The 25,839-nt window shown below is 40.2% G+C and overlaps 1 protein-coding gene across 4 annotated transcripts in view; it reads right to left on the bottom strand.

Moving 5' to 3' along the window:
* The window catches only part of cog7 (component of oligomeric golgi complex 7), a 62,061-nt gene that overhangs the window by 23,577 nt on the left and 12,645 nt on the right, over positions 1-25,839 (bottom strand). For all 4 annotated transcript variants that reach the window (XM_069906328.1, XM_069906329.1, XM_069906330.1 and 1 more), the window contains 4 exons: positions 25,589-25,671; positions 24,617-24,739; positions 2,049-2,247; positions 1,128-1,255 (listed from right to left, as the gene is read on the bottom strand). In XM_069906328.1, the coding sequence (XP_069762429.1) occupies positions 1,128-1,255; positions 2,049-2,247; positions 24,617-24,739; positions 25,589-25,671 (533 nt within the window). The remainder of the gene's footprint in view (positions 1-1,127; positions 1,256-2,048; positions 2,248-24,616; positions 24,740-25,588; positions 25,672-25,839) is intronic.

Raw genomic sequence — 25,839 nt, 5'->3', positions numbered from 1 at the left:
GTTTTAGTTTAATTTGGTCATCATGTTCAGTTTGGACATTGTGGGCCAAAGAGCCTGTTCTGCACTGTACGTTCTCTGTAACTGTATGCAGGTTCACACTGTTTCCTAATCTGCTCCTCACAGACACCCCCACCCTCAATCTCTAATCAAAGTTTAAAATCCAAGTTTGAAAGCAGCGACTTCCAGCTTGTTTGGCCTTCTCTCTAATGATTTTAAAACTTGGTGTTTTGCAGTATAGACCTGAAACTTTAATTATAACAATTTTAAAAAATAATACATAGATACATAGCCTATTCTAAATTCTACATTACAAAGTTCTAATTTGAATTACAGTTAAGCATTAGACTGGTAATGCTGAGTAAAGCCCAGTCTTTCCCAGATAATATATTAATATATTTATAAATTATTCCTCAAAGTTATTCTTCAAAAATTTTAGGCAAAATTTACAGTGATGAACAAAAAGCTCACATTAAGGCCGACACTGATTCCCATACCACTTCCTTTCCTGACCCACCTTCATCTTGAATCTCCCCAAACTAAACCAAAGATTTGTCTGCAGTTTTAAAACAGTGCATTTTGTTGCGCTAACTGCAAATGTGAATATTTATCTATCATTCTTTTTGAATATAGACATACAGCGCGGTTTCAGGCCCTTTTGGCTTATGAGCCCGTGTGCCAAACGCAACCAATTAAACTACAACCCTCTAAACTACAACCCTCCATGTGTTTTAAAGGATGGGAGGAAACCAGAGAACAATGTGCAAACCCACACTGGCACAGAGAGAACATACAAACTCCATACAGACAGCACCGGATCACTGGCTCTACAATAGCATTGCGCTAACTTCGACGCTAACCCTGCTACTTTTTGGAGAAGGCAGGCATCAATCGTGCTACCTCTCACCTGCAAAGCGAGTGCTCTACCACTTGAGCCAATTCCCCCACTTATTTTTTTTTCTCTTATGCTTATTGCTAGTATTTTAAATACCCGTGTAGCTGCAGCATACAAGCGTCTCAGCGCTTCTGTACGTTGCACATATAGTCATGATAATACTCTCATCTCATTTGCTCCCCCTCATGTATCATTCCTCTCCTCCCCCTCTTTCAGCAGAATACAGAGATCTTACCAGAGGGATTGCACTCATCTGGATGAGCAGGTTTGAACCCTCGAGGTCACCATACTGCAGCTGATAGGGCACGTAAGGGCTGTAGATCGCTGCAACTAGCTCTGTAACCTTCACTACATTGGTCTCGCCTGTGAATCAATGAAAATTGATCATAGTTTAAAGACTTGCAGCAATTTGCCCAAATGAGCCAACACTTTGTCAAGTTTGATTCACCTTTAATTTTGTGAGCAAGATTAAAATTTGTAAAATTGGCCAATGAGATTTGAAGGAAATCCCAAAGGCGTGTGCCCGATGGTAAGCGGACCACCGCAAATTGGGTTCTTGATGGTCAGTTTGGACCCAGTCAATGAAAGGGCTTGTTTCCATGGTGAATGATTTCATGACCACTGTAAAGGTTGGTGACAGGTGTCACTGTGAAGATGCACTTTCTACATCTTCCCTCTTTCTCTTTCATGCTCATGCAAGTCATTGCTCAGTTTGGAGTTTGTTGTGATAAAGAGAGGAAATGGCACCTATTATCTGGAAAAGTCTAGAGAATCTGAAGCAAACTGCTTAGTCACACAATGAAGAGACTGAGATGTGTAAAATGTCTACTCAATGGATAACATGCCTTTGTAATCCCCAACCTCAGAGGGAGTGAATGAACAGTAGTTGAGTATCTTGAAGGCTGAATGATGGATTTGAGGTACTATCAGAATCCAGAAATGTAGCAACAGGGCAGGGAATTGGAATTCAGCAGACTCAGGGAGTAAATGTACTGCCCCATTTTCTTTCTCCACATTTATGCCAAAAGAGTGGCTTTGCTCGCCTGCTTGAGCCTGATAATACTTTGGCTCCAAACGCAAGGTTTCCCAATGCTGTGCCTCGTGTAAAGATCCTTTAACATCCCTGTAGGGTGTCACTTCTGTCGTGCTAACATACCCAGGTGAGGTAACATTGCTGCCTCCAGACTCTTGGCGAAGTGAGCAGTGCTGTCATGGAGATCCAGGAGCACACTCAGCTTGTCCTCCTGGCCCGCCTTTTCCATCGCTGTGCTGAGACAGACTGGGATTGACGGAACGATGGCACCCAGTGTTTGGATCTGCAGCACTGTAACAATCTCATAAGGATTCCTGAAGACCTGTTCATAGAAAGTTTTCAGCATTGGTTATGAAATCAGCATTCCAGAAAGATCAGTTTATCATAAAGTTCAAGCCAATTTGAGCAACAACCAGTTGATTAAAAAATGTAAATAGTTAATTGAATGCTGTTTCTTTACTGAGATTAATATTTGACACAATATTAAATATCAAATCTGTTTTGAACTATGAATCCACACCCTTTCCAGTGGTCTATCATAAAGCAGGCACTATGATATGTATATCCATTTTAATTTGCCCAGCTATTTTCTGTAGTAGATTGTGTGCTTCAAATACCATCCCAATGCCACTGTGGTTAAAATCTTTTCCAATTACAAGCTCAACCCACTGTTCAGTGGGTAGTGTTTGAGCCTCAAAATCTGCATTCCAGAGGCTTGAGCACATTATTGAACAAGACCCTCTATGTCAAAGGACAGATGCATTACACCTTGGTACTGGAACTGCTCTGCCCAAGATAGGCTGGTTGTCCACCCTATCTATACCTCTCATAGTCTCATGGACCTCTATTAAGTCTCCTCTCGTCTTTCTTCAGTCCAAAGAGAAAACTCCCATCTTGCCTCATAAGACTTGTTTTCCAATCGAGACATCCTGGTAAATCTCCTCTTCATAGCTTCCACATACTTCCTAAAATGAGGTGACCAGAACTGAAGACAATACTCAAAGTATGGTCTCACCAGAGATTTGTAGAGTTGCAACAAGACCACTTGATTCTTGAACTCAATCCCCCAACTAATGAAGCCCACATCCCATAGGCCTTCTTAACTATCAACCTGTGCAGTGACCTTGAGGGATGTATGGATTTAGACACCAAGGTCCCTCTGTTCATCCACACTCTTAAGTAATCGATTATTAGCTATGTACTCAGCCTTCTGGTTTATCTTTCCTAATTGTACCACCTCACTCTTAACCTTCAGCATATCCACAACTCTGCCAACCTTTGTATCATCTGCAAACTTACTGACTCAACCTTCCACCTCTTCATCGAGGTCATTTATAAAAATCACAAAGAGCAGGGGTCCTAGAAAAGATCCTTGCAGAACTCCACTAGTCACTGACCTCAGACAGAACACTTTCCTTCCACTACTACTCTCTGCTTTCTACATGCAAGCCCTTTTTTTTTATCCACACAGCCAAGGTTCCATGGATCCCATGCCTTTCTGAACGAGTTTCTCATTGGGACCTTGTCAAATGCTTTACTAAAATCCATAAAGCCCTACAAAACGGAATTTAATAGATTTCTGGATATTAAGAGAATTAAAGGCCACAAGCCTGATGAATGGTGGGCCAGGCAATCATTCCAATAGAAGACACCCAGGAGCCTGTAGATGCTACAATCTGAAGCTGAACACAATCTACTGGAGGAACTCAGTGGGTCAAACAGCATCAGTGGGAAAGTAAGAATGGCCACTGGTTCAGGCTAGAACCTTTCACCCTACTCCTCATTCTTATCCTATGTCCTCCTGCTCCAATAAGACATTCAAATACTTTCCCCTCTCAGATGGACGGCCAGTATTCAGCAGATCAGCAGTGACTTGGAGCAGCTTCATTCACTGTGAAGTTCCTTGCAACATCCAGAAATGTTTCCATTTTTTTTTTAAAATGTGGTCACTGCAAAGCAAGGCTATATCATTATCCCTAGTCACCCCTTTGCTAGACCATTTAAAGGAAATTAAAAGTTTAGCAAATTACTGTGAGACTAGAATTGGTTCCCTGAAAAATGGCAAGTTTCCTTTCCAGGACATTAGGGAACCAGGTGGGATTTATGATCATCTATAATATTTGTGATCAAAATTACTAATAAATTATTTTTCTAAAGTTACATTTTCTCATTTATTTATTTTTTCCAAGTTAATCAGCTGTCATGGCAAGATTAAAATAATTCAAATAATTGAGACCTCAGAGTACCAATGTAACGTGTTGACCACATGCTGAACAAACCTCCTTCCTTCATTAGTGTCACTAAGCCAACAGTTCTTCCTTCAAAGACATTTTAAGGTATTGTGGCCTAAACTGACAGCTAGTGAGTTAAAAACATTCAATTTTCTTCCACTAATACGCAGTAAAATGATTATTTTTCACCTTCCCCACGGGGACATTATTTATTTGTGAAGGACTTTTTTGCAAATTTTGATCATTTAAAAATAAGTTTCCCAACTTAAAAGTTTTCTCTTCAGAGAGTAGCAAAATGTGGGACAAATAGAGGGGAAAATTCTAATGGAGAATAAAAAAAAATAACTAAACATTGATGATAGCTACAAAATACGAGTTCACAATAAGGAAAATAAAAATGGCAGTGTACCAAGATACTGATGACAAAGCAAAATGTAACAATAAATAATGTTGGTAAAGAGAATCGGTGAGGAGATGAAGGGGACTGAAAGCCAACAAATCATTTGGCCTTGATAGGTGCATCTGTTTTAAAGTGACAATTGCAGAGATTGTAAATACATTAGAGCTAATCTAAATTGCTTGTAATCTGAAATAGTCCCAGTTGATATGGAATGTGGCAAATTATCGCGATTATTCAAGAAAAGTTCATCACAGCTTCAGTCAGTGGGAAAATGCTAGAATCTATATGGTAACAGTATGAAAATAATTAATAACAGTTAATATGGCTTTATGAAAAGACACATGCTTCACAAATCTAATACAGGCTATTAAGTACTTAAAAGCAGGGATAAATAATGGTTAAAAATAATTGTGGATATAAAAAATCTGGATTTTCAAAGGTCTTAGCTCACTTGGAAAATCATTCCAGAAAAAAAGGGCTTATCCCAACAAATTGGGATGAAAATAGGATTAGTTTAAGTATGGAAACATGCATGGCTTTTAGTAGTGTAGTCCTCAGTTATTCAGTTTACATTAATGATGCGGATGAAAAGAATGTGCTATATTCCAAGTTTGGTGATGATACAATGCTAGGAGGTAAAATGGGTTTCAGGAGAATGAAAAGTTCAGAGAGGAATAGGGATGTGAAATGAATAAGAAAGCAGAGAATAATGTGGGAAAATATGAGGAAGGAAGAAGAGATAAACATAATTTTCAAATAATAAGAAACTAGTAAATATTGGTTATGCGCCAATCTTGGTCTGCTCTTCACGAATAGAAAAATGTTAACCGGAAGGCACAATGTTAAGTGAAGAAAATAAATGGCTTGTTGGCCTTCACTGAAAAGTAGGTGTGTGATAAGTTGTGCTCCAAAAGAACTGGCTTTGGTGAAACTATCCCCCTGAAGTAATGTGTGCAATTCTGGTCTCTGTATTTAATATATACATGTTCATAGTCAGTACTTTGATTGATTTCTGGGAAAGGGGCTTTTCATTAAATCAAAGACATTTACAACACACAAGAATATTCGACAAATTACATCCCTGCAAGCCAAAAAGTACAAAAGGTAAGCTCCACTTCCCAACTCATAGTCCACAGGTTTGCAGGTAATACTTATCAAATGCTCATCCAGATCCTTTTCAAAGATGAGGAGTGTTCCGTCACCCTTCCAGGCAAGGAGTTTCACATCTCCACCACTCATTGTGGCAGATTTTGGTTAATTCTTTGACCAATTACTGAAAACTACCGCCTTACCTCTCAATTACAGGAAATGGGTCCTTTCTTTTCATCCTATCACGATCTCACTTATTTTTATGAACCTAACAAATATCGCCTCGGTTTCCTTTAATCAAAGAAAGCAAAGCCAGGGTAGGAAATCTTCTCATCTGCTATTCTCTATCCCTGAAAATATCCTCAGAACTTTCCACTCTAGAGCCATCCCAGGAGGCATGGAGAGATTTTACAAGATTAAAAGATTCCAATATTCTCCTGCCAGAAAAAGAAATTTCAACCCTCTCAGAATCTGATATTTCAGTAAGATCATCTCCCATTTATCTTTAACATGATGAATTTGGCCTCTTGTACACTTGGAACTGCACTGGCTGGCAGTCAACAAGCATTTTCCCAAAACATCATTGTAACCGGAGTCACTTTGTTCTCTGCAACTATTCAGTAAATGGTATGATCCAACCATGTCCATTTTTGCACAACTAATAATTACCACAACGTAAAATAACCTGTTCATTTGTCTTTATCTTTTCGTTTCATATTACCTTACCTTTCCTTGCGTTGTGTGATGTACCAGAGAAGTTACAGCAAGACTTTAATGGCACCTGTTCACTGTACTTATTATATGATAATAAACTTAATTACTACATTTTAAATTTAACATGAGCAAGTCATAGTGGAGGACGTCAATTCAGCCAAGTTTGCACCACTTCAAGCTAATCACAATCTCTCCCCACAGGACTGGACTTATCCCAAAATAATACCACTGTCCACATGCCTTAAATATTTGTTGGCAACATTTAACCATTTTTATTTTGAAACCTGCCACAGTCTCAGCCTCGATCATTTAATGCTTCTAGCTTGTATGTGAAGAAATGACTTTGAACCACTACCCTCACTTTCAATGATAGCAGTAAATTGGTGTCTCCACGTGACAAAAATCTCAAGCAGAGAAACCCATTGCTCTTTAATCATTTTAACCAAACCCTTCAATTGCAAAAACTTGACTTTCTCAACTCCATTGAAAGTTGGTGGTTTTAGCATGTATTGTCAGTTTTTAAAGGAAAAGCTCAAAACCGAGCGCACTAGTCAAACACAGAACGGTGGCACTGCAGGAAGTTCTAGTGATCTGGTTCAATCCTGGTCTGTGTGGAGTTGGTACAACCTCCCTGTGACCATGTGGGTTTCCTCCCGTTGCCTTCCATATTCCCAAAGTGCAGTAATAACTGCAAATTAACCCTAGTGTGCAGGTGGATGGGAGGAGAATCGGGCAAGGTAAGGTTTGATGGGCACGTGTGCGAGAGGTTTATTTACAGGGAAATAAGTGAAGGAATGGGACTGATGGGATTACTCTGAGACTTTTAGTAGCGTCATACCAAAAGAATCAGGATTCCTTTATTGTCATGTAATAAAACAGGTGTAACATTACACGAAATTGCTGGGTGCCTCTCACAGTAAATTAAAGAAAATCCCTCAGAGTCACTGAGTGTCCATGGATTTGCCTCCAGTGCTCCCACTGCCTCCATAGCCACATACACTTCAGTCTAAACCATCAGCAACCGAGCTCTAGATCCAAACCTCCAAAACGATCAAGAAGCTTTCAGCACCCTTGGCACCCTCTCGCATTCCAGTTCTGATACCTAGTACCCTTCAGCCAGTCCTGTGCCAGTCACCAGAAGTCCTCAGCCTCATGTGAGTCCTTTGACCGCAACCACCAGCAGCCACAGCTCATGTGGGTTCTTCGCCTAATCCCCAACAGCCTGGTGTTCTTCAGCCGCAAAGCCCCTCACCCATCCGCTGTTGTGGTCACGGTCCCATTGGGTCGTCTCCTCTGCTTCTCCCTCTCAACAGGTTCTCACCGTTTCCTGGTGCCCTGCATCAGTTCTCTGACCCCCAGATTCTGCAACCCTCAAGGCTGCTGCCGAAAAGGATTAATATGCAGGATCCTCAGTTGTTCACAGTTCATATTAATGAAAAGAAGGTACTGTATGGGCATAAGATGGGCACAATGGCCTCTTCTAAATCATAAGGAAATAACTGTAATTTTTGAAAATGTGTTATTCCCCCAATGGCCATTATTGCAAATGGTGGTTTATAAAAGCTTCATCTCTCTGCATTCATATATTCATGCATTTCTACAACTGAGCAAGTTTCAGTTTATCCTCACTTTCAATGCCTTTTTCTATTGTGCAGATATTCTCCTTCCTTGTATTTCTGCTCATGATCCATCATGTCCCATCCACTAAACAATGCCTTCCTGTAATCTTTCACAAACCTCCTCATTGTTTATGAATTAACCGTTGATGAAGAGACAGGAACAAAAGGCTTTTTTTTAAATCAACAGAAGCCACAATAACTAAATATTTTTTTATCCATCTAACTACTCATTTCCATAAAAACTATTCAATTTAGCAAAAGCCTTTGAGAGGATCGATAAGGCCTACATAAATTCACCTTCTTACCTCAGTTTGCAGTAAATTATTTTTTAAATACTTGAACTCAAGTCCACCCACATCCTCACTCAAGTCACTCTGACACTGACGTGGTTTCTCATGCTTTATCTACACAAAAGAGTCTGGAAAAACAACCAACTGAAAAACTTCACAAAGATTAGCATATACAGAGCCGTTGTCATATCCACACTCCTGTTCGGCTCCAAATCATGGGTCCTCTACCGGCATCACCTACAGCTCCTAGAACACTTCCACCAGCGTTGTCTCCGCTCCATCCTCAACATTCATTGGAGCAACTTCATCCCTAACATCGAAGTACTCGAGATGGCAGAGACCGACAGCATCGAATCCACACTGCTGAAGATCCAACTGCGCTGGGTAGGTCATGTCTCCAGAATGGAGGACCATCGCCTTCCCAAGATCGTGTTCTATGGCAAGCTCTCCACTGGCCACCGTGACAGAGGTGCACCAAAGAAGAGGTTCAAGGACTGCCTAAAGAAATCTCTTGGTGCCTGCCACATTGACCACCGCCAGTGGGCTGATATCGCCTCAAATCGTGCATCTTGGCGCCTCACAGTTCGGCGGGCAGCAACCTCCTTTGAAGAAGACCGCAGAGCCCATCTCACTGACAAAAGACAAAGGAGGAAAAACCCAACACCCAACCCCAACCAACCAATTTTCCCTTGCAACCGTGTCTGCCTGTCCCGCATCGGACTTGTCAGCCACAAACGAGCCTGCAGCTGACGTGGACATTACCCCTCCATAAATCTTCGTCCGCGAAGCCAACCCAAAGAAGAAGAATCTCTAAGTACACCCTCACCCTCTTTTAAAGTTCTTCTCTAGGTAAGTGCTTCACCAGCAATGCATGCATTTATTGCCCATCCTTATTTCCCATAAGATGATAATATTGGTGGGCACTTTTGAAATATTGATAGATAATTCAAAGGACAGTTAAGCGACCACAATTATAGTACAATATGTAAACAGAGAAAGACAGGACTCATTCAAAAGGAACATTGGTATATTAGTTGAACTATTAGTTAATCACTCATTTGGGGATTTGATCATACCTTCCTTATAGCACAAATCCTGTAACATCACTCATCTACTTCAAACCAGGGTTAAGTTTCTCACAGGAAAATGTTATTCATCATCAAGTCTTTTTTATAACATATGCATTGATGAGCCTGGAGCAAACATTAGCTTTCCTTTAATTTGGCAGCTGTTTTTGCTTTCGTGATCCTATCTCATAAAGACAATAGAGTATTTTTGAAGCATAATCTGTGTTGTAATGCAGGATCTATTTTCACACAACTATCTCATGGAACTATGCAATAACAACATAGTTATGGTTGGTTTGCCCAGAACATTGGCTCTCATATGCCTGCTCTTCTCCATAGTCAGTATCTGAGAGAGCAAACAGCCAACTTAACCTCATCCCAAATCAGCACTGCTCTGAAGCCTCAAATGTACTCAGATCTCTGTAACAGGTTTCGGAAATGAGTGTTACTCATTAAGCAACAACCGACAATCGGTAGATTACTGATTATTTTGTCCCACTTCTCTACACAAGGAAAAGTCTATAAAATGCTGCAATGCCTTTGAATAAGGAAACAACACCAGTTTTGATATGGCTGACTGCCCTTAAAAAGTTCCCTGCAGTTATGGAACAGTTCATGTGAGATCCAGAAATAATTTAGATGATATTTCACATTTATTGTTTTTCTTAAACTTAACTTCTCAGTTTAATCTGAGAACACAGATAAGCCTGGAAAACAATCAGAGATAAGGCAGAACATGTTGGAACGAGCCGTACTGAACTGAAGACCACAGCCTCTGGAAAGTTTTTTTTAAAAAGCCAGAGAAGCAAAGACTTTCAATCCATGATTTATGGAGAGGGGGTAAATAGTTTCATTAACAAGAATGAAAATAAAACCAGAGAGAACAAATCTTTTACTGACGCCAGAAATCAAAATCAAAGTTTGATATCTCTTTCCAACTTGCAAATCATCATTTCATTTTGCTAGCTCCACAACCATCCATTACAATCCCCATTCCTACCACCAGCACCCCTCTTACAGCAAGTAACATTGGGAAAATGGCGGAGTGTCAGAATACAGGAGAATGAGAGAAAGCCGATGATGATATTATGTGACTGTAAAGGAGACCATATAACCATTCAATCGATCAATTACACAAACGATTGAACAAGGGTGAAAACAGAACATACATGGAGGATTCGATCTACAAACCTTGGGTTAATAATTGTGCTGCTACAGTGACCACGGACACTCAATCACTCTGAAGGGACTTCCTTTTGCTTCTTTCTTTTACTGATGGGCTAGTGGGGTCTGTGTGTGCCTTTACAGCAGGCATAAGTTGATGATTTTTGTGAAAAAATATTCTAATAAAGGAATCTTGATCCTGAGACATTGATCTCAACTTCCTGAAGTGTTTTACATATGTTGACATGCCAATTCACTGATCTAATTCAGATTACTTTTCCTATATGAAAGATAAACAACAGCTGTACCTTTGCCAATTCTAGATATTTAAATTAAATTTACTCATAGATCAAGGTAATAGGCCCTTCCAGCCCACAAATCCGTGCCGCCCAAATACTCCAATTAACTTACAATCCTCATATGATTTGAAGGGTGGGAGGAAACCAGAGCATCCAGACGAATATGGGGAGAACAGACAAACTTCTTACAGACAGTGCCAGACGCAAACTCGGGTCACTGACGTTATAATAGCATTGCTCTAAAATGCTACGCTAACCATGCCACCCTTAATTTAAAATAATTTGCGGAACGTGGGCAAGTTATATAGAGGGGCCACAGAATATTATAGCACAGAAAACAGGCCCTTCAGCCCTTCTAGTCTGTGCCAAACTATTATTCTACCAAGCCATACTGACCTGTATCCAGTACATACCTCCATACCCCTCCTATCCATGTACCTGTCCAAACTTTTCTTGAATGTTAAAATTGAGTCCGCATTCACCAGTTCAACTGGCAACTCGTTTTGCACTCCCACCACTCTCTTTGTGAAGGAATTCCCCCTAAACTTCTCCCCTTTCACCCAAGGCCTACTTGCATTAACACTTATCTAGAAGCATTATAATTTTGTCTACCTCGATCCCTTCATTTTTCTATGCTCCAGGGAATAGAGATGTGACAAATTGTGTTATATTTTATATTATGTATCGATATGTTTTTGGAAGATAAATTGTGGGGGTTTTTTTTAAGTGTAGGTCACAAACACTTCACAACACAGATCTCCTTTGAAGCTGGACAGTCCAGGCTCCCAGTGCGTTTGAAAAGACAATGGAAACGGTTTCCTGAAGGACTTCACAAGTAGGTGTTAATTGGACATGCTGTGGAGTAATGAATTATTGTTTTGGAAAGCAACAGATGAATGGACTCAGAAGATTGGGTCTGGTGCTGCAGTCTGCCTGAATGTATTTTGCTGTTCTAGGAAGGTCATGTGGTTTTCTGAGAGAGAAGGAGAGAGAGAGAGAGAATTCAGTTCTTCAGTTCAGCAGCAGCTGGGACTGGAACAGGACAAGCTGGCAAACTTGTAGGAAAAAAAACATTTTGAAGATGGGTTGTAAGTTCTTAATTTAGTCTGTTCAAAGCCCTTGTGGTCCATACAAAAGGAGATGGCTGGGTGTATCATGTTTCGCCTGAGATGAGGGAAACAAAAGGAACTCTGTGATGACCTGAAAGAAAGAGGTTATCATTTGGAAAACCCTGATGGGGCAAGTTTCTTTGGCAAGACACTGAAGTGGCTGATCAGAAGGAATCAATTTGTGCCAAACAAGCAACAAATCTCTCTCTGAAAACTGACAAGAACCTTCCTGAGCAGTAACCATTTACCATTCAAGCATCAAAACCTGGTGAAATTCATAAATTCTGTGCACAGTACAAGAATTGCCTAATACCGGTGAACTTGGAGGAGTGAGAAGTGAAATTGGACTGTGAATCAAAGAACTTTTCTGAACTTACACACACATTACATACACGTGTGCTTAGAATTAGAAGGGAGTTAAGTTAATAGTAGTAAGTTAGAGTTTGATCCTGTTTTCATGTTTAAAGACAGTTAAAAGCAACTTTTGTTTAAGTAACCATTTGTTTTGGTGAATTTCTATTGTTGCTAGGTTTTGGGGTCCTCTGGGCTCGTCACATTTGGGGGCTCATCCTTTCAGATTGAAAATTGGAGTTTTTGTGATTTATTAATTAATTGGTTTTTCCAAGCTAATTTAAAGCTTGTCTCTGTGTGAAAAACAGCAGCAATGGACGTTAGTACATTTTGTCACAACCATCACCCACAGAGCTGCAGAGGTAGATAAAAGAGGAACTGATGGTTATTTCTAAGGCATTAAGGCTGAATGAAGTCAAGCATTTCGATGAAGAAAATACAAATACAAAGAATTATAGTGAAATATTATATAGGTGAGGGAAAATTTGTTGAGAAAGATTTAAACAATTTTCCAGAGGATAGATCTGTTGAATTGCAATTGGAATTGGAGAAATTGAGGGTGGAAGAAGAGAGAAACAGAGGGTGGAAGAAGAAAGAGAAATGGATACATGAGGCAGAGGAAGCTGAAAAACAGAGGGAGGATGATGAAAGACGAAGAAAATATGACGGAACAGATTGAAAGGGACAGACGGATTCAATTAGAGAAGTTAAAAACTGAGATGGAGGAAAGTAAGAGGATTGAGGCTGTAACTCCTGGGGAGAGGTTTTTGGTAAGTAGAGAGGTAAATCTAGTGCCTCCTTTTGATGAGGGAGATATAGAAACATATTTTCAGCTTTTTGAAAAGGTTGCTGAGAGCTCAAGGTGGCCAAAAGAAAAATGGCCTCTTATGCTCCAAAGTATATTGAAGGGAAAAGCACAAATTGCATCCTCTAGTTTGACAACAGGGCAAGTGGCAAATTACGATACTGTTAAACAAGCAGTATTGAAAGGTTATGAGTTGGTTCCAGAAGCATATAGACAAAAATTCAGGAGTTTGGTGAAAACATGGAACCGATCTTATATGGATTTGACTCTGGGGAAATCTGTATGTTTTGACTGCTGGTGCGCCTCAAAAGGAATAAATAATGATTTTGACAGATTGAGAATTAATATTAATTGAGGAAATTAAAAGGTGTGTTCCAAATGAGATTAAATTATACCTGGATGAGAGAGAGTGGGGATGTGGCAGCAAACAGTAAGGTTAGCAGATGAATATGCCCTGATTCACAAAAATATATTTTAGAATAGTAAGCCTTTTCAGAGAGTTAACGTGGAATAGATTAGTGAGCATGTTCCGAAGGTTAATGTGATGAGGGAAACAAAAGGAACTCTGTGATGACGAGTAAGCCTGAAATCAAGTCTGAAGAGAATGTTAAGAAAAAAGAAGGTAAGGTGGGAAAGGACAGAACTTCTGGATTTGTATATCATTTTTGTAATAAACCTGGTCATGTTATTGCAAATTGTTTAGTGTTGAAAAAGAGACAAGAAAAGGAGGTTTTACCAGAAGCGTTTATTCAGACAGTTGAATTTAGGGAGAGGAGATGTTCCAAATCTGATAAGGGTGTAATGGATGTTTTCAAACCTTTTTTTGTCAGAGGGCTTGGTTTCAATAAAGGAGGGAGAATCACAGGTTCCAGTTAAAATTCTTAGAAATACTGGAGCTGCTCAGTCACTGTTCTTGGAGAATGTTTTAACTCTTGACTGACACAAGGGAGATGACTTTGATTAGAAGTGTTGGAGGTGAGGTAGAGTCACTATCTCTTCACAACATAGTGCTGAATTCAGAATTAGTTCAAGGACCTGTTGTAGTAGGAGTAATTTCAAAGTTACCCATGCAGGGAGTCTCATTTTTATTAGGGAATGATTTGGCAGAGGATAAGGTTGGTTCAGTTTTGAGATTAACAAAGCAGTCTAGTAAGGATGACATTGAAGAGGATTGTGAGATATATCCTGCATGTGCTGTAACAAGGTCTTTGTTTAAGAAAACAATGAGAGCAGAGGAAGATCCAGCTGATAGAGACTTGCCCAGTGCTTCTGAAATAGTCTTGAAGAACAAGGTAGTTGTGAGAGTAAGGATTTCTCTTTGCCAAGAAAAGAGTTAATTCAGAACAGAGGACAGATATAGATCTTATTGACTTAAGGGACAAAGCAGTAAGTAAACAGGAGATTTTAAAAAATGGCCTGTGGATATTACTTGAAGGGTGAATTGTTGATGAGGAAATGGAGACCTCTTGATATTCCTGCTAATGAGCAGTGGGGGGGGGGGGGGTGATTCATCAAGTGGTCATTCTTAGAATTTGCTGGAATTAAATTTTAAATCTTGGTGTAAAGAAACCCATGAATAAGGTTTTGAGACAATTTTTCTGGCCTAGTTTGAGGAAGGATGTTGTAAATTGGTGCCGGACACGTCATGTTTGTCAGGTAGTGTGGAAACCTAACCAGGGTCCTCCAGTGGCTCCATTTCAATCTATTCCTGTGGTTGGGGGACCTTTCATAAGGGTTATTGTGGATTGTGTAGGTCCCCTGCCTAAAACTAAGTCTGGTAATCAGTACGTTAACAGAGGCCATACCACTGAGAAATATTAAAGCCAAAATCGTGGTAAAGGCTTTGGAAAGATTTTTCACAGTGTTTGGACTACCGAAAGAGATCCAGAGTGATCAAGGGTCTAACTTTATGTCTGGGTTGTTTCAACAGTTAGTTTATGAGTTGGGAATAAAACAGATCACTTCATCTGCGTAACATCCTGAAACTCAGGGAGCTTTGGAAAGATTTCACTCTACTCTCAAAAATAAGAGGAGGATCTATTGTCTGGAGAATGGAAAAGATTGGGGTGAAGGTATTCATTTACTGTAATTTTCAGCAAAAGAGGTTATGCAGGAGTCATTAAGTTTCAGCCCTTTTGAAATTGTGTTTGGATATCAGGTTAGAGGACCTTTAATGTTGGTAAAAGAACAGTGGGTTAATGAGGATGTACAGTTGAATTTGCGAGATTATGTTTCTAAATTTAAGGAGAGGTGACAAAAAGTGTGGACTTTGGTTCAAGAGAATTTGGAAATGACTCAGGATAAAATGAAGCGTTTATTTGACAGGAAAGCTCAGGTGAGAAATTTTAAGACAGCAAGTAAAGTTTTGATTTTGTTTCCAACACATGACAATTTTTTGAGAGCTAGATTTTCTGGACCTCACGTAGTTAAATCAAAACTGAATGATGTTAACTATGTTGTTAACACTCCAGATTGAAGGAATAAAAGGTTTGTCATATAAATATGTTTAAACCTTATTATGAGGATAAGGGTAGTGGAGAACAATCTGTATCTGAGGTGTTAGTTGTTGACAAGGTTGAGGAAGTTATGGATCATAAGATTATGGAAACAGAATTTTGTGAGAGTAACCTTAAAAAAACCATGCTTCCTGTGCGCCTGTCTAACTCAGCAATTTTCAAAAATCTGGAGGAAGGGTTAGGCCATCTTAAGTCACAAGAACAGATGCAGTTGAAAGAATTCATTTTGAAGATGCAAATTTGTTTCCTGATGTGCCAAAAAGGACATCAGTGATTTATCATGATGTGGATGTGGGAGAGGCAAGTCCCATAAAACAACCACCATATAGAATAAACTCAGAAGAGTAAAATCATGGATCAGGAGATGGAATACATGTTGAAAATGATATTATTGGACCTTTGAACTCAGATTGGAGTTCTCCTTGTGCTCTGGTACCTAAACCAGATGGAACTGTTAGGTTCTGTACAGATTACAGGACGGTTAATTCAGTGTAACTAAAACAGATGCTTATCCTATTCTGAGAATAGACTGTATTGATAAAATTGGGAAAGCTAAATTTCTTACTAAGTTGGATTTGTTGAAGAGTTACTGGTGTGTGCCTCTAACTGAGAAGGGAAAAAATATTTTGGCTTTTGTAATTCTATCCAGTTTATACGAGTATAATGTGTTATCTTTTGGCATGAAAAATGCCCCTGCAATATTCCAAAGGATGACTAATTTGGTAATCCAAGGGCTGACATATACAGATGCTTATATTAATGACTTGGTCACAAAAAGTGACACATGCGAAGAACATCTGAGGGAATTGGACAAATTGTTTGCAAGATTATCCAAAGTCAACTCAACTGTTAATTCAGCTAAAAGTGAATTTGGACATGCTACTGTGACGTACTTACGTCACGTAGTTGGTCATGGAAAAGTTGCACCTATTCAAGCCAAGGTGAATGCAATTTCTGAATTTCCTATTCCCAATGGCAAAAAAGCAGTGAGAAGGATTTTAGGAACGGCAGGATATTACAGGAAATTTTGCTGAGGTTGCTCTTCCTTTAACCAATCTTTTGAAGAAAGGGGAGAAATTTCTGTGGATGAAAGTTTGTCAGAGATCTTTAGAAAATTTAAAGGAGATGCTATGCCATTACCCCATTTTAAAATCTCTTGATTTTGACAGACCATTTTCTTTAGCAGTGGATGCCAGTGAGGGGGCAGCAGGTGCAGTTTTATTGCAAAAACATAATGAAATTGACTATCCAGTTGCCTACTTTAAAAAATATTCAATGTTCATCAAAGGAACTTTTCCACTATTGAGAAGGAACTGTTGTCTATAATACTTGCTCTGCAAAATTTTGATGTGTATCTGGGTACCTCTAATGAACCAGTTGTGATATTCACTGACCACAATCTTTTGGTGTTTTTGAAAAAAAATGAAGAATAAAAACAGAAGATTGTTAAACTGGAGTTTAATATTGCAAGAATATAATCTGCAAATTAATATCAGGTGTAAATAATGTGTTATCAGATTGTTTGTCAAGATGTTAAAATTGATCTTGTATAGAAATATATACTCTCAACAGTGGGTTGCATTGTTATCACTGTGTAGTGATTGTAAAGTCAGTTTAGTTAAAATTCATTTGGAGGGAGAAAGTGTAACAGATCATTTTATATTATGTATAGATATGTTTCTGGAAGATAAATTGTGGGGGGGTTTTTTAGTGTGGGTCACAAATAAACACTTCACAACATAGATCTCATTTAAAATGCCAGAGCTCTGCTCAAGCCAGACAGTCCAGGCTCCCAGTGCCTTTGTAAAGACAATGGAAACAGTTTCCTGAAGGACTTCCCAAGTTGGTATTAATTGGACATGTTAATAGAACATGCTGTGAAATAATAGATTATTGTTTTGGAAAGCACCAGATGAACAGACTCAGAAGATTGGGTCCAGTGCCGCAGTCTGTCTGAATGCAGTTTGCTGTTCTGAGAGGGTCATGTGGTTTTCTCAGAGAGAGAGAGAATTCAGTTCTACAGTTCAGCAGCAGCAACTGGGACTGGAACATGACAAGCTGGGAAACTGGTCAAAGCCCTTATGATCCATACAAGAGGAGATGACTGGCTGTATAATGCTTCACTTGAAATAAGGGAAACAGAAAAGGAACTCTGCGGTGACCTAAAAGAAAGAGGTTATCATCTGGAAAACCCTGATGGGGCAAGTTTCTTCGGCAAGACACTGAAGTGGCTGATCGAAAGAATCAGTATGTGTCCAACGAGCAACAAATCTCTCTCTCTCTGAAAACTGACAAGAACCTTCCTGAGTGGTAACCATTTCCCTTTTAACCACCAAAGCCTGGTGAAGATTCATAAATGTTGAATTCTGTGCACAGTATAAGAATTGCCTGATACCAGTGAACTTGGAGGGTGAGAAGTGAGATTGGACTGTGAATCAAATAATTTTTCTGAACTTACACACACACACACACACACACACACACACACACACACACACACACACTACATACACGTACAAGGGGGTTAGGTTAGGTTGTTAAGTTAATAGTAATAAATTAGATTTTGATCCTGTTTTCAGTACAAGGGAATTAGGGGTTACGGAGAGAAGGCGGAGACAGGGTACTGAACTTTAAGATCAGCCATGATCTCATTGAATGGCAGAGCAGGCTCGAAGGGCCGAATGACCTACTCCTACTCCTATCTTCTATGTTTCTATGTTTAAAGATAATTAAAAGCAACTTTTGTTTCAGTAACCACTCATCTTGGTGAATTTCTATTGCTGCTGGGTTTTGGGGTCCTCTGAGCCCGTCACAAAGTCCTAACCTGTTTAATCTTTCCCTGCAACTTGGTTCCTCAAATCCCAGCAACATTCTTGTAAAGCATCTCTGTACTCTTTCTATTTTATTGATATCTTTCCTGTGGTTACATGACCAAAGCAGCACACAATACTCCAAATTTGGCTCATCAATGTCTTATACAACTTTACTATAACACCCCATCTCCTGTACTCAATACTTTGATTTCGGAAGGCTAATATGCACAAAGCTCTCTTTAAAACCCTATCTACCTGAAAAGTCACTTTCAAGGATTAATTCCAATTCTAATTATCCAAAATCAGATTCTCCAAAATCCTGTTATCCAATTTTTTTAATTTTTTTTTAAACGAGGATATCCAAAATCCCCATTTATCCGACAATTTTTCAAAGCTAAACTGACCAGGGACGTTGGGCTCTTGGCTCCAGCAGCAGCAGACCTCAGGCTCCCAGCAGCAGCAGAGCCTCAATGGGCTCTGCCCATTGTGATCAGCGGTGGCCAGAATTTTTTTTGTTGAGAATTAAACATTATTCTAATGCTTAAAAAGCTTTACTTTATTGTTGTTTAAAAACTGTTTAAACAATTGATTGCTGTTGCTACTGGGCAGTTTTTTTAAAAATGACTGGTTCTCTGAAAAAGACATTTATCCGAAATGGGCCCAGTCCCAACCATTTTGGATAAACAGAGTTGTACTGTAACTATATTTCCAGATCCCTCCATTCTACTGCACTCCTCAGTGCCCTGCCATTTACAGTGCACGTACTACCTTGCTTTGTCCTTCCAAAATGCAACACCTCACACTTGTCTGCATTAAATTCCATTTTTATTTTTGCATTTTTATTAAATTTTGCAGCCCATTTTTCCAGCTAGCCAAGATCACTCTTCAAGCTTTGAAAGCCTTCCTCTTTGTTCACATCTCCAATCTTTGTGTCATCTGCCAATTTGTTGACCAATTTAGCACATTATCATCTAGATCATTGACATATATGACAAACAATAATGGATCCAGAACCGACCCCTGAAGCACACCAGTAGTCACAGGCCTCCAGGCAGAGATTCAGTCATCCACAACCACTCTCTGATTCTCCCATAAAGCCAATGCTGAATCCAGTTTACTATGTCTCCATGAATACCAAAGGACTGAACCATCCTAACATCACATATGGCACCTTATCACACAGGTAACATCCACAGCCTTTCCTACATCAACTTTCCTCGTAACCACCTTAAAATGCTCTACGCGATTTGTTAAACACAACCTACCACACACAAAGCTATGTTGCTTATCTCTAATTAGTCCTGAACTATCCAAATACTCGCAGGTCCGATCTCTTAGAAAACCTTCCAATAACTTACCTACCACTGACATTAGGCCTATTATTTCCTAGGTTATTTTTGGAAGCAATGGAACAAAACGAGCAACCCTCCAATCCTCTTGACATTTTAAATGCATCTGCTGGACCCCTGCATTTTCTGAATATCATGTCAGGCCATGGGCATTTATCCACCTTTTTTGATTTTATGACAACAAGCACCTCCTCTTCTTTAATCTCTATAGATTCCATGACCTTACTGCTTGTTTGCCTCATTTCGCTAGACTGTGCCAGTTTCCTGAGAAAATGCAGATCCAAACAAACATTTCAGATCTCTCTCATCTTTCTGGCTCCATGCATAGCTGAGCTCTCTGATCTTCAAGAGGACCAATTTGGTTCTCTTGTATCCTTTTGCCCTTAATATCCATGTAGAAACCTATTGGATTTGCCTTCACATTGTCTGCCTGGAAATGATGTCTACCTGGGACTAAATAGGTGACTGCAGGTGGATCAATATTTTTTTCTGTATTCGTACTCTATCAATAATGGAGTGCAAGGTTCAGGTTGTTAACAGAGGCTGCATTACAATGTGGGAACTCAGCCCATTTGTCTTTACTCTCCAACCCAAAGTTGAGAACACATTGAAGGATTTCAATCTTGGCTAGCGTGGCTGTTTGTGGCTTATTTGCACCTGGCAAATTGGGAAGATTCCAAGGCTACCACTTTATGGGGGTTAGTGGGGAATGAAACAAAGAGTGGTAAGAAATGTTTCATAGTACTGCACACAGGTCGTCATAAAACAAATTCCGCCAACGCAGTCCAGCAGTTAATGGATCTTCTTATCTGGATCTGTTCGGAAGCCAAATTGTCGTGGTGTTGTTTGTTTTACTGTTATGGGAACATAAAAGTGGGCACATTGAAATACCTGCAGGCAGTTCAGGCTCATTCTGCCCTTGAAATATCACACTCAGCACTTCAAAGTACACACATTAGATTGCAACAGGTGACAGTCCGACCTTCACAGGCATGCATTCACTCCAACCAGTACAAATGGCCCACAAGCCACAAAAGCTACAGCAGCCCCAGGATTTGATGGGATACAACTAACTCCTCCCTAGGATGAACAGCTGCTTGATTGCACTCAATTCCTCACTGTGATATATGACTGATAGATACAATCACTCTTGCACTCAGGCTCACAAACATCTTCACCAGGCCTCTGGGACTGCGTCCCTCTGGGACTGTGTCCATCAACTCCCAGAGGTCATTCTGGAAGGGTACAGTCAATCCTTCAGGGAGAGGGGGAGACGTTGTTCAGACATACTCTGATAAAGCAGCAACACAAATATCAGCCATTCTCAGTTTTTTCACTCCTGTTATCCTTTCTCATGCCTGAACCCCTTTACAAAGACAGGACTAAGTTCAATCATTAGACCCAGTAGATTTTCAGTGAGCCACCCAGTCACCTGATGCTGTTGATCTTGACCAAGGAATTGATTACCCTCTGTGCAAAGATTAGAGACAAGTTTCACAGGCCTGCACATCAGAGAACCTTATTTCCAGCAAAGTCACGTCTCACATCAGTGCACCAAGATACGACACTGTGGAGCAATAGATATGCAGACAAGACCACAAAAGGGTAAACAGGCAAGACTGGAATAAGATGGATAAAACTACTTTAATAAACCACCCCCCCCCCCCCCTAACAGATTTATGCTGGTCCACTGTCAATTCTGCCAAAAAATAAGAGGTTTGGTCTGAAGGATATATTTTAATCTTCCAATCAGTAACTATGAGAGATTTTCTGATCATTACCATGTAATTGTTTTGGAGATTTGACTGTATTTGTATTATCTAATGTTCAGTTCCAATTATATAGAACAGTGCAGGAACAGTCCCTTACAGCCCACATCTGCACCAAACATGATGTCCAAGTACTACCATAACTCTGCTGCTTGCATACTCTCTGCATATTCATGTTTATCCACCAATAACCACTGGCAGTCTGTTCCCGGCTCCTACCAATCTATAAAAAAAAATCATGACCAGCACATCTCCTTTATACTCCCCACCACCCCCCAAACATGTTTGTAAAATTTTAACTCTGGGGAAATGGATTCTGACTGTCTATTCTATCAGTGCCTCCCATCATTTTATAAACCTATCTGGTCTTCCCCCAGCCTCCAATGTTCCAAACACTCAAACACTTTTTACGTAATGGGGCAACCAGAACTGCACATTACTCCAAGTGTGGCCTAACACAAGCATGCAAAACGTCTTCTTTACCCCCTATTCTACTTGCATCGCACTTTCATGGAGCTATGGACTTGAACCCCCAGATCCCTCTGTACTTCAATACCATTAAACCTATCCCTTTGTATTTGACCTCTCAAATGTCATTATGGAAAGAGAGAAATCAGGGCCAAGGATTGAGGTTTTTGATTGGGGAAAAGCTAGATTTGAGGAGATGCGAAAGGACTTGCAGGGTGTGCATTGGGACAATTTGTTTTATGGGCAGGATGTAGTAGAGAGATGGAAGTCTTTTAAAGATCAGATTTTGAGAGTGCAAAAGCTTTATGTTCCTGTTAGGTTAAAAGGAGGGGCAAAAGGTTTGAGAGAACCGTGGTTTTCAAGGAATATTGGAAACTTGGTTCGAAGAAAAAGGGAGGCGTACATTAGATATAAGAAGCATGGAGTTAAGGAGATGTTTGAAAGATACATTGAATGTAAGAGGAATCTTAAGAGAGGAATTAGGAAAGCTAAAAGAAGGTACGAGGAAACTATGGCAAGCAGGGTGAAAACTAATCCAAAAGAGTTCTACAAATATGTTAATGGTAAGAGGAAAGCTAGAGACAAAATTGGTCCCTTAGAAAATCAGAGTGGAAAACTGTGTGTGGAGCCAAGAGAAATGGGGGAGATATTGAACAGTTTCTTTTCTTCGGTATTCACTAAGGAGAAGGATATTGGGAGATGTGAGATAAAAAAAGCAAATTGGGTAAATATGGGGAATATAGAGATTACAAAAGGTGTAGTTTTAAGGCTTTTGAAGAATATAAAGGTGGATAAGTCTCCGGGACCAGACGGGATCTTCCCCAGGACATTGAGAGAAGTGAAGGAGGAAATAGCAGAGGCTCTGGCAGTAATTTTCCAAATGTCATTAGATATGGGGATAGTGCCGGAGGATTGGCGCATTGCGCATGTGGTTCCGTTATTTAAAAAGGGTTCAAGGAGGAAGCCTGGCAACTATCGGCCTGTAAGTTTGACATCTGTGGTAGGTAAATTAATGGAGAAAATTCTTAGAGATAGTACTTATAAACATCTGGATAGACAGGGTCTGATCAGGAGCACTCAACATGGATTTGTGGGAGGAAGGTCAATCTGATTGAATTTTTTGAAGAGGTGACTAGGAATGTGGATGAGGGTAGCGCAGTGGATGTTGTCTATATGGACTTCAGTAAGGCCTTCGATAAGGTACCACATGGAAGGTTAGTTAGGAAGGTGCAGTCTTTAGGTATAAATTTTAAGATAGTCAAATGGATTGAACATTGGCTGAAAGGGAGAGGCCAGAGAGTGGTAGTGGATAATTGTCTGTCAGGTTGGAGGCCGGTGACCAGTGGTGTGCCTCAAGGATCTGTATTGGGCCCATTGTTGTTCGTTATAAACATTAATGATCTAGATGATGGGGTGGTAAATTGGATTAGTAAATATGCAGACGATACTAAGATAGGTGGAATAGTGGATAATGAAGAAGGTTTTCAAGGATTGCAGAGGGATTTGGGCTGCTTAGAAAAGTGGGCTGAAAAATGGCAGATGGAATTTAATGCTGATAAGTGTGAGGTGCTTCATTTTGGTAAGAAGAATCAGAATAGGACATACGTGGTAAATGGGAGAGCATTGAGGAATACAGAAGAGCAGAAAGATTTAGGAGTAACGGTACATCGTTCCCTGAAGGTAGAAACTCACGTGAATAGGGTGGTGAAGAAGGCTTTTAGTATGCTGGCCTTTATCAATCATTGCATGGAATATAGGAGTTGGGAGGTGATGTTGAGATTGTATAAGACGTTGGTGCGGCCTCATTTGGAGTTCTGTGTGCAGTTCTGGTCGCCTAATTATAGGAAGGATATAAACAGAGTGGAGAGAGTGCAGAGAAGGTTTACCAGAATGTTACCTGGGTTTAAGCATCTAGAGTATAGGGAGAGATTGGACAGATTAGGTCTTTATTCTTTGGAGCGTAGAAGGTTGAGAGGGGATTTGATAGAAGTATTTAAGATTATGAAAGGGATAGACAGAGTGGATGTGGATAGACTATTTCCGTTAAGAGGAGGAAAGATTAAAACAAGAGGACATGAGTTAAGAATTAAGGGGCAGAGGTTTAGAGGTAACATGAGGGGGAACTTCTTTACTCAGAGAGTGGTAGCCGTGTGGAATGATCTTCCGGGAGAAATAGTGGCGGCGGAGTCAATTGTATTATTTAAGAAAAGGTTGGACAGATATATGGATGAGAAGAAGATGGAGGGTTATGGGCATTGTGCAGGGAGGTGAGACTAGAAAGGGGTGTTTGGTTCGGTGCGGACTAGAAGGGCCTAATGGCCTGTTTCTGTGCTGTAATTGTTATGTTAATTGTTATGTTAAAGTGCAACACGTCACTTTGTTCAGATTAAATTCCATCTACCCATTTCTGTAACTCATCCAAATCCTGTTGCATTATTTGATACCCCTCTATACTGTCCACAACTCCACTGATCTATGTCATCTGCAAAGGTACTAGCCCCACCCAACTACTTTTTCATCCAAGTGATTGAATTAGTTGCTGTGTTTCCTCCATTACAAAATTTCCATATTTGCAAAAATACAATCCTTAAATACACGTTCTTTCCTCTTCTTGCAGCTCCTAGGTGCGGGACATTACCTGACAGGTCCATTGTATTTGAGAGTGCCATGTTGCCAGGAGGGTGTCATAGAACTCCCGGAGCTGGTGATCCAGACTGAGGTCACTCTGACAAAGATCCTGCCACACAGACACCAACTGACCCTACATAACAGGAGGCACAATTCAGTGAAATTATTAAATTAGTGGAGTTCCCCACAGAAAACAGCCTTCACCCACCCACAAAACTACTAGTGTATTTACATTATTGCTCCAACTTACCCATATCTCTGCCTTCCCTTATCCTGAGAAAAAGACTATGACTATTGACCTTATCGATGCCCCTAATGATTTTATGTACCCCACAAGGTCACTCCTCAGCCTCAAGTGCTTGCAGAGAGAAAGGTACTAGAAGCCCTCCGGTACCGGCAACATCCTTGTGAATATTTCCTGCTGCCTTCCTATCTTAATGACCTCCTTCTTTGAATTGCACAACCAGATTATCCTTTGTAAAAGATCCTGGTGGGAAGAAGTGACTTGGTACTTGGCAGGGTGAGGGTAGACAAGGAACTGAAAGAAGAAACTTAGACATACAGTAACAGGCCCTTCAGCCCCACGAGTCCGTGCTGCTCAACTATACCCAATTAACCTGCACCACTGGTACGTCTTGAACAATGGGAGGAAAGCGGAGCCCCCAGAGAAAACCCATGCAGACACAGGGAGAATGTGTAAACTTCTTACAGAGGGATTCGAACCCCTGACCCCATCAATGACACTGAACAGCGTTGCGCTAACTGCTATGCCAACCATGCTGCCCTGATTGACTAACCATGAGTGATGCCTCAGTCAGGGAGTTGTTGATATGTCATCACCTAACCCCATGAGAGTATTTTGCTTTACTCTGTGTCCCCTGGTAATCTCTCCCATCCATGCCCCCATCCACACTCCATCTTTCTTCTACCCCATGCAATATCAATCTAACCCTGCTTCCCAGACCCAGCACTTGCAGCCAACCTTGTGACACTTGTAGTAGTAGGTGAGGAGTTGAGGCATTCGATCCACAGCCACAAACACTTTCACAAAAAGTCGGGCCTGATCTGAAATACAAGCAATAGTTAAATGTTGAGCATTACTGCCCCAGACCTTCGCATATCCTCAGTCTCTCTTCTCCACCAACCTCAACCTGCCCTCAATTTATCTTATCTAACCTCTAGAATTAAATCATTCAACAGTAAAATGGCATTGACATTGGCATTAAATCATGG

This window comes from Narcine bancroftii, chromosome 12, assembly GCF_036971445.1.
Source record: "Narcine bancroftii isolate sNarBan1 chromosome 12, sNarBan1.hap1, whole genome shotgun sequence".
In the NCBI taxonomy this organism is placed as follows: domain Eukaryota; kingdom Metazoa; phylum Chordata; class Chondrichthyes; order Torpediniformes; family Narcinidae; genus Narcine; species Narcine bancroftii.
Note: the sequence above shows the minus strand (reverse complement) of the source record. Positions and strands in the feature narration are given on the sequence as shown.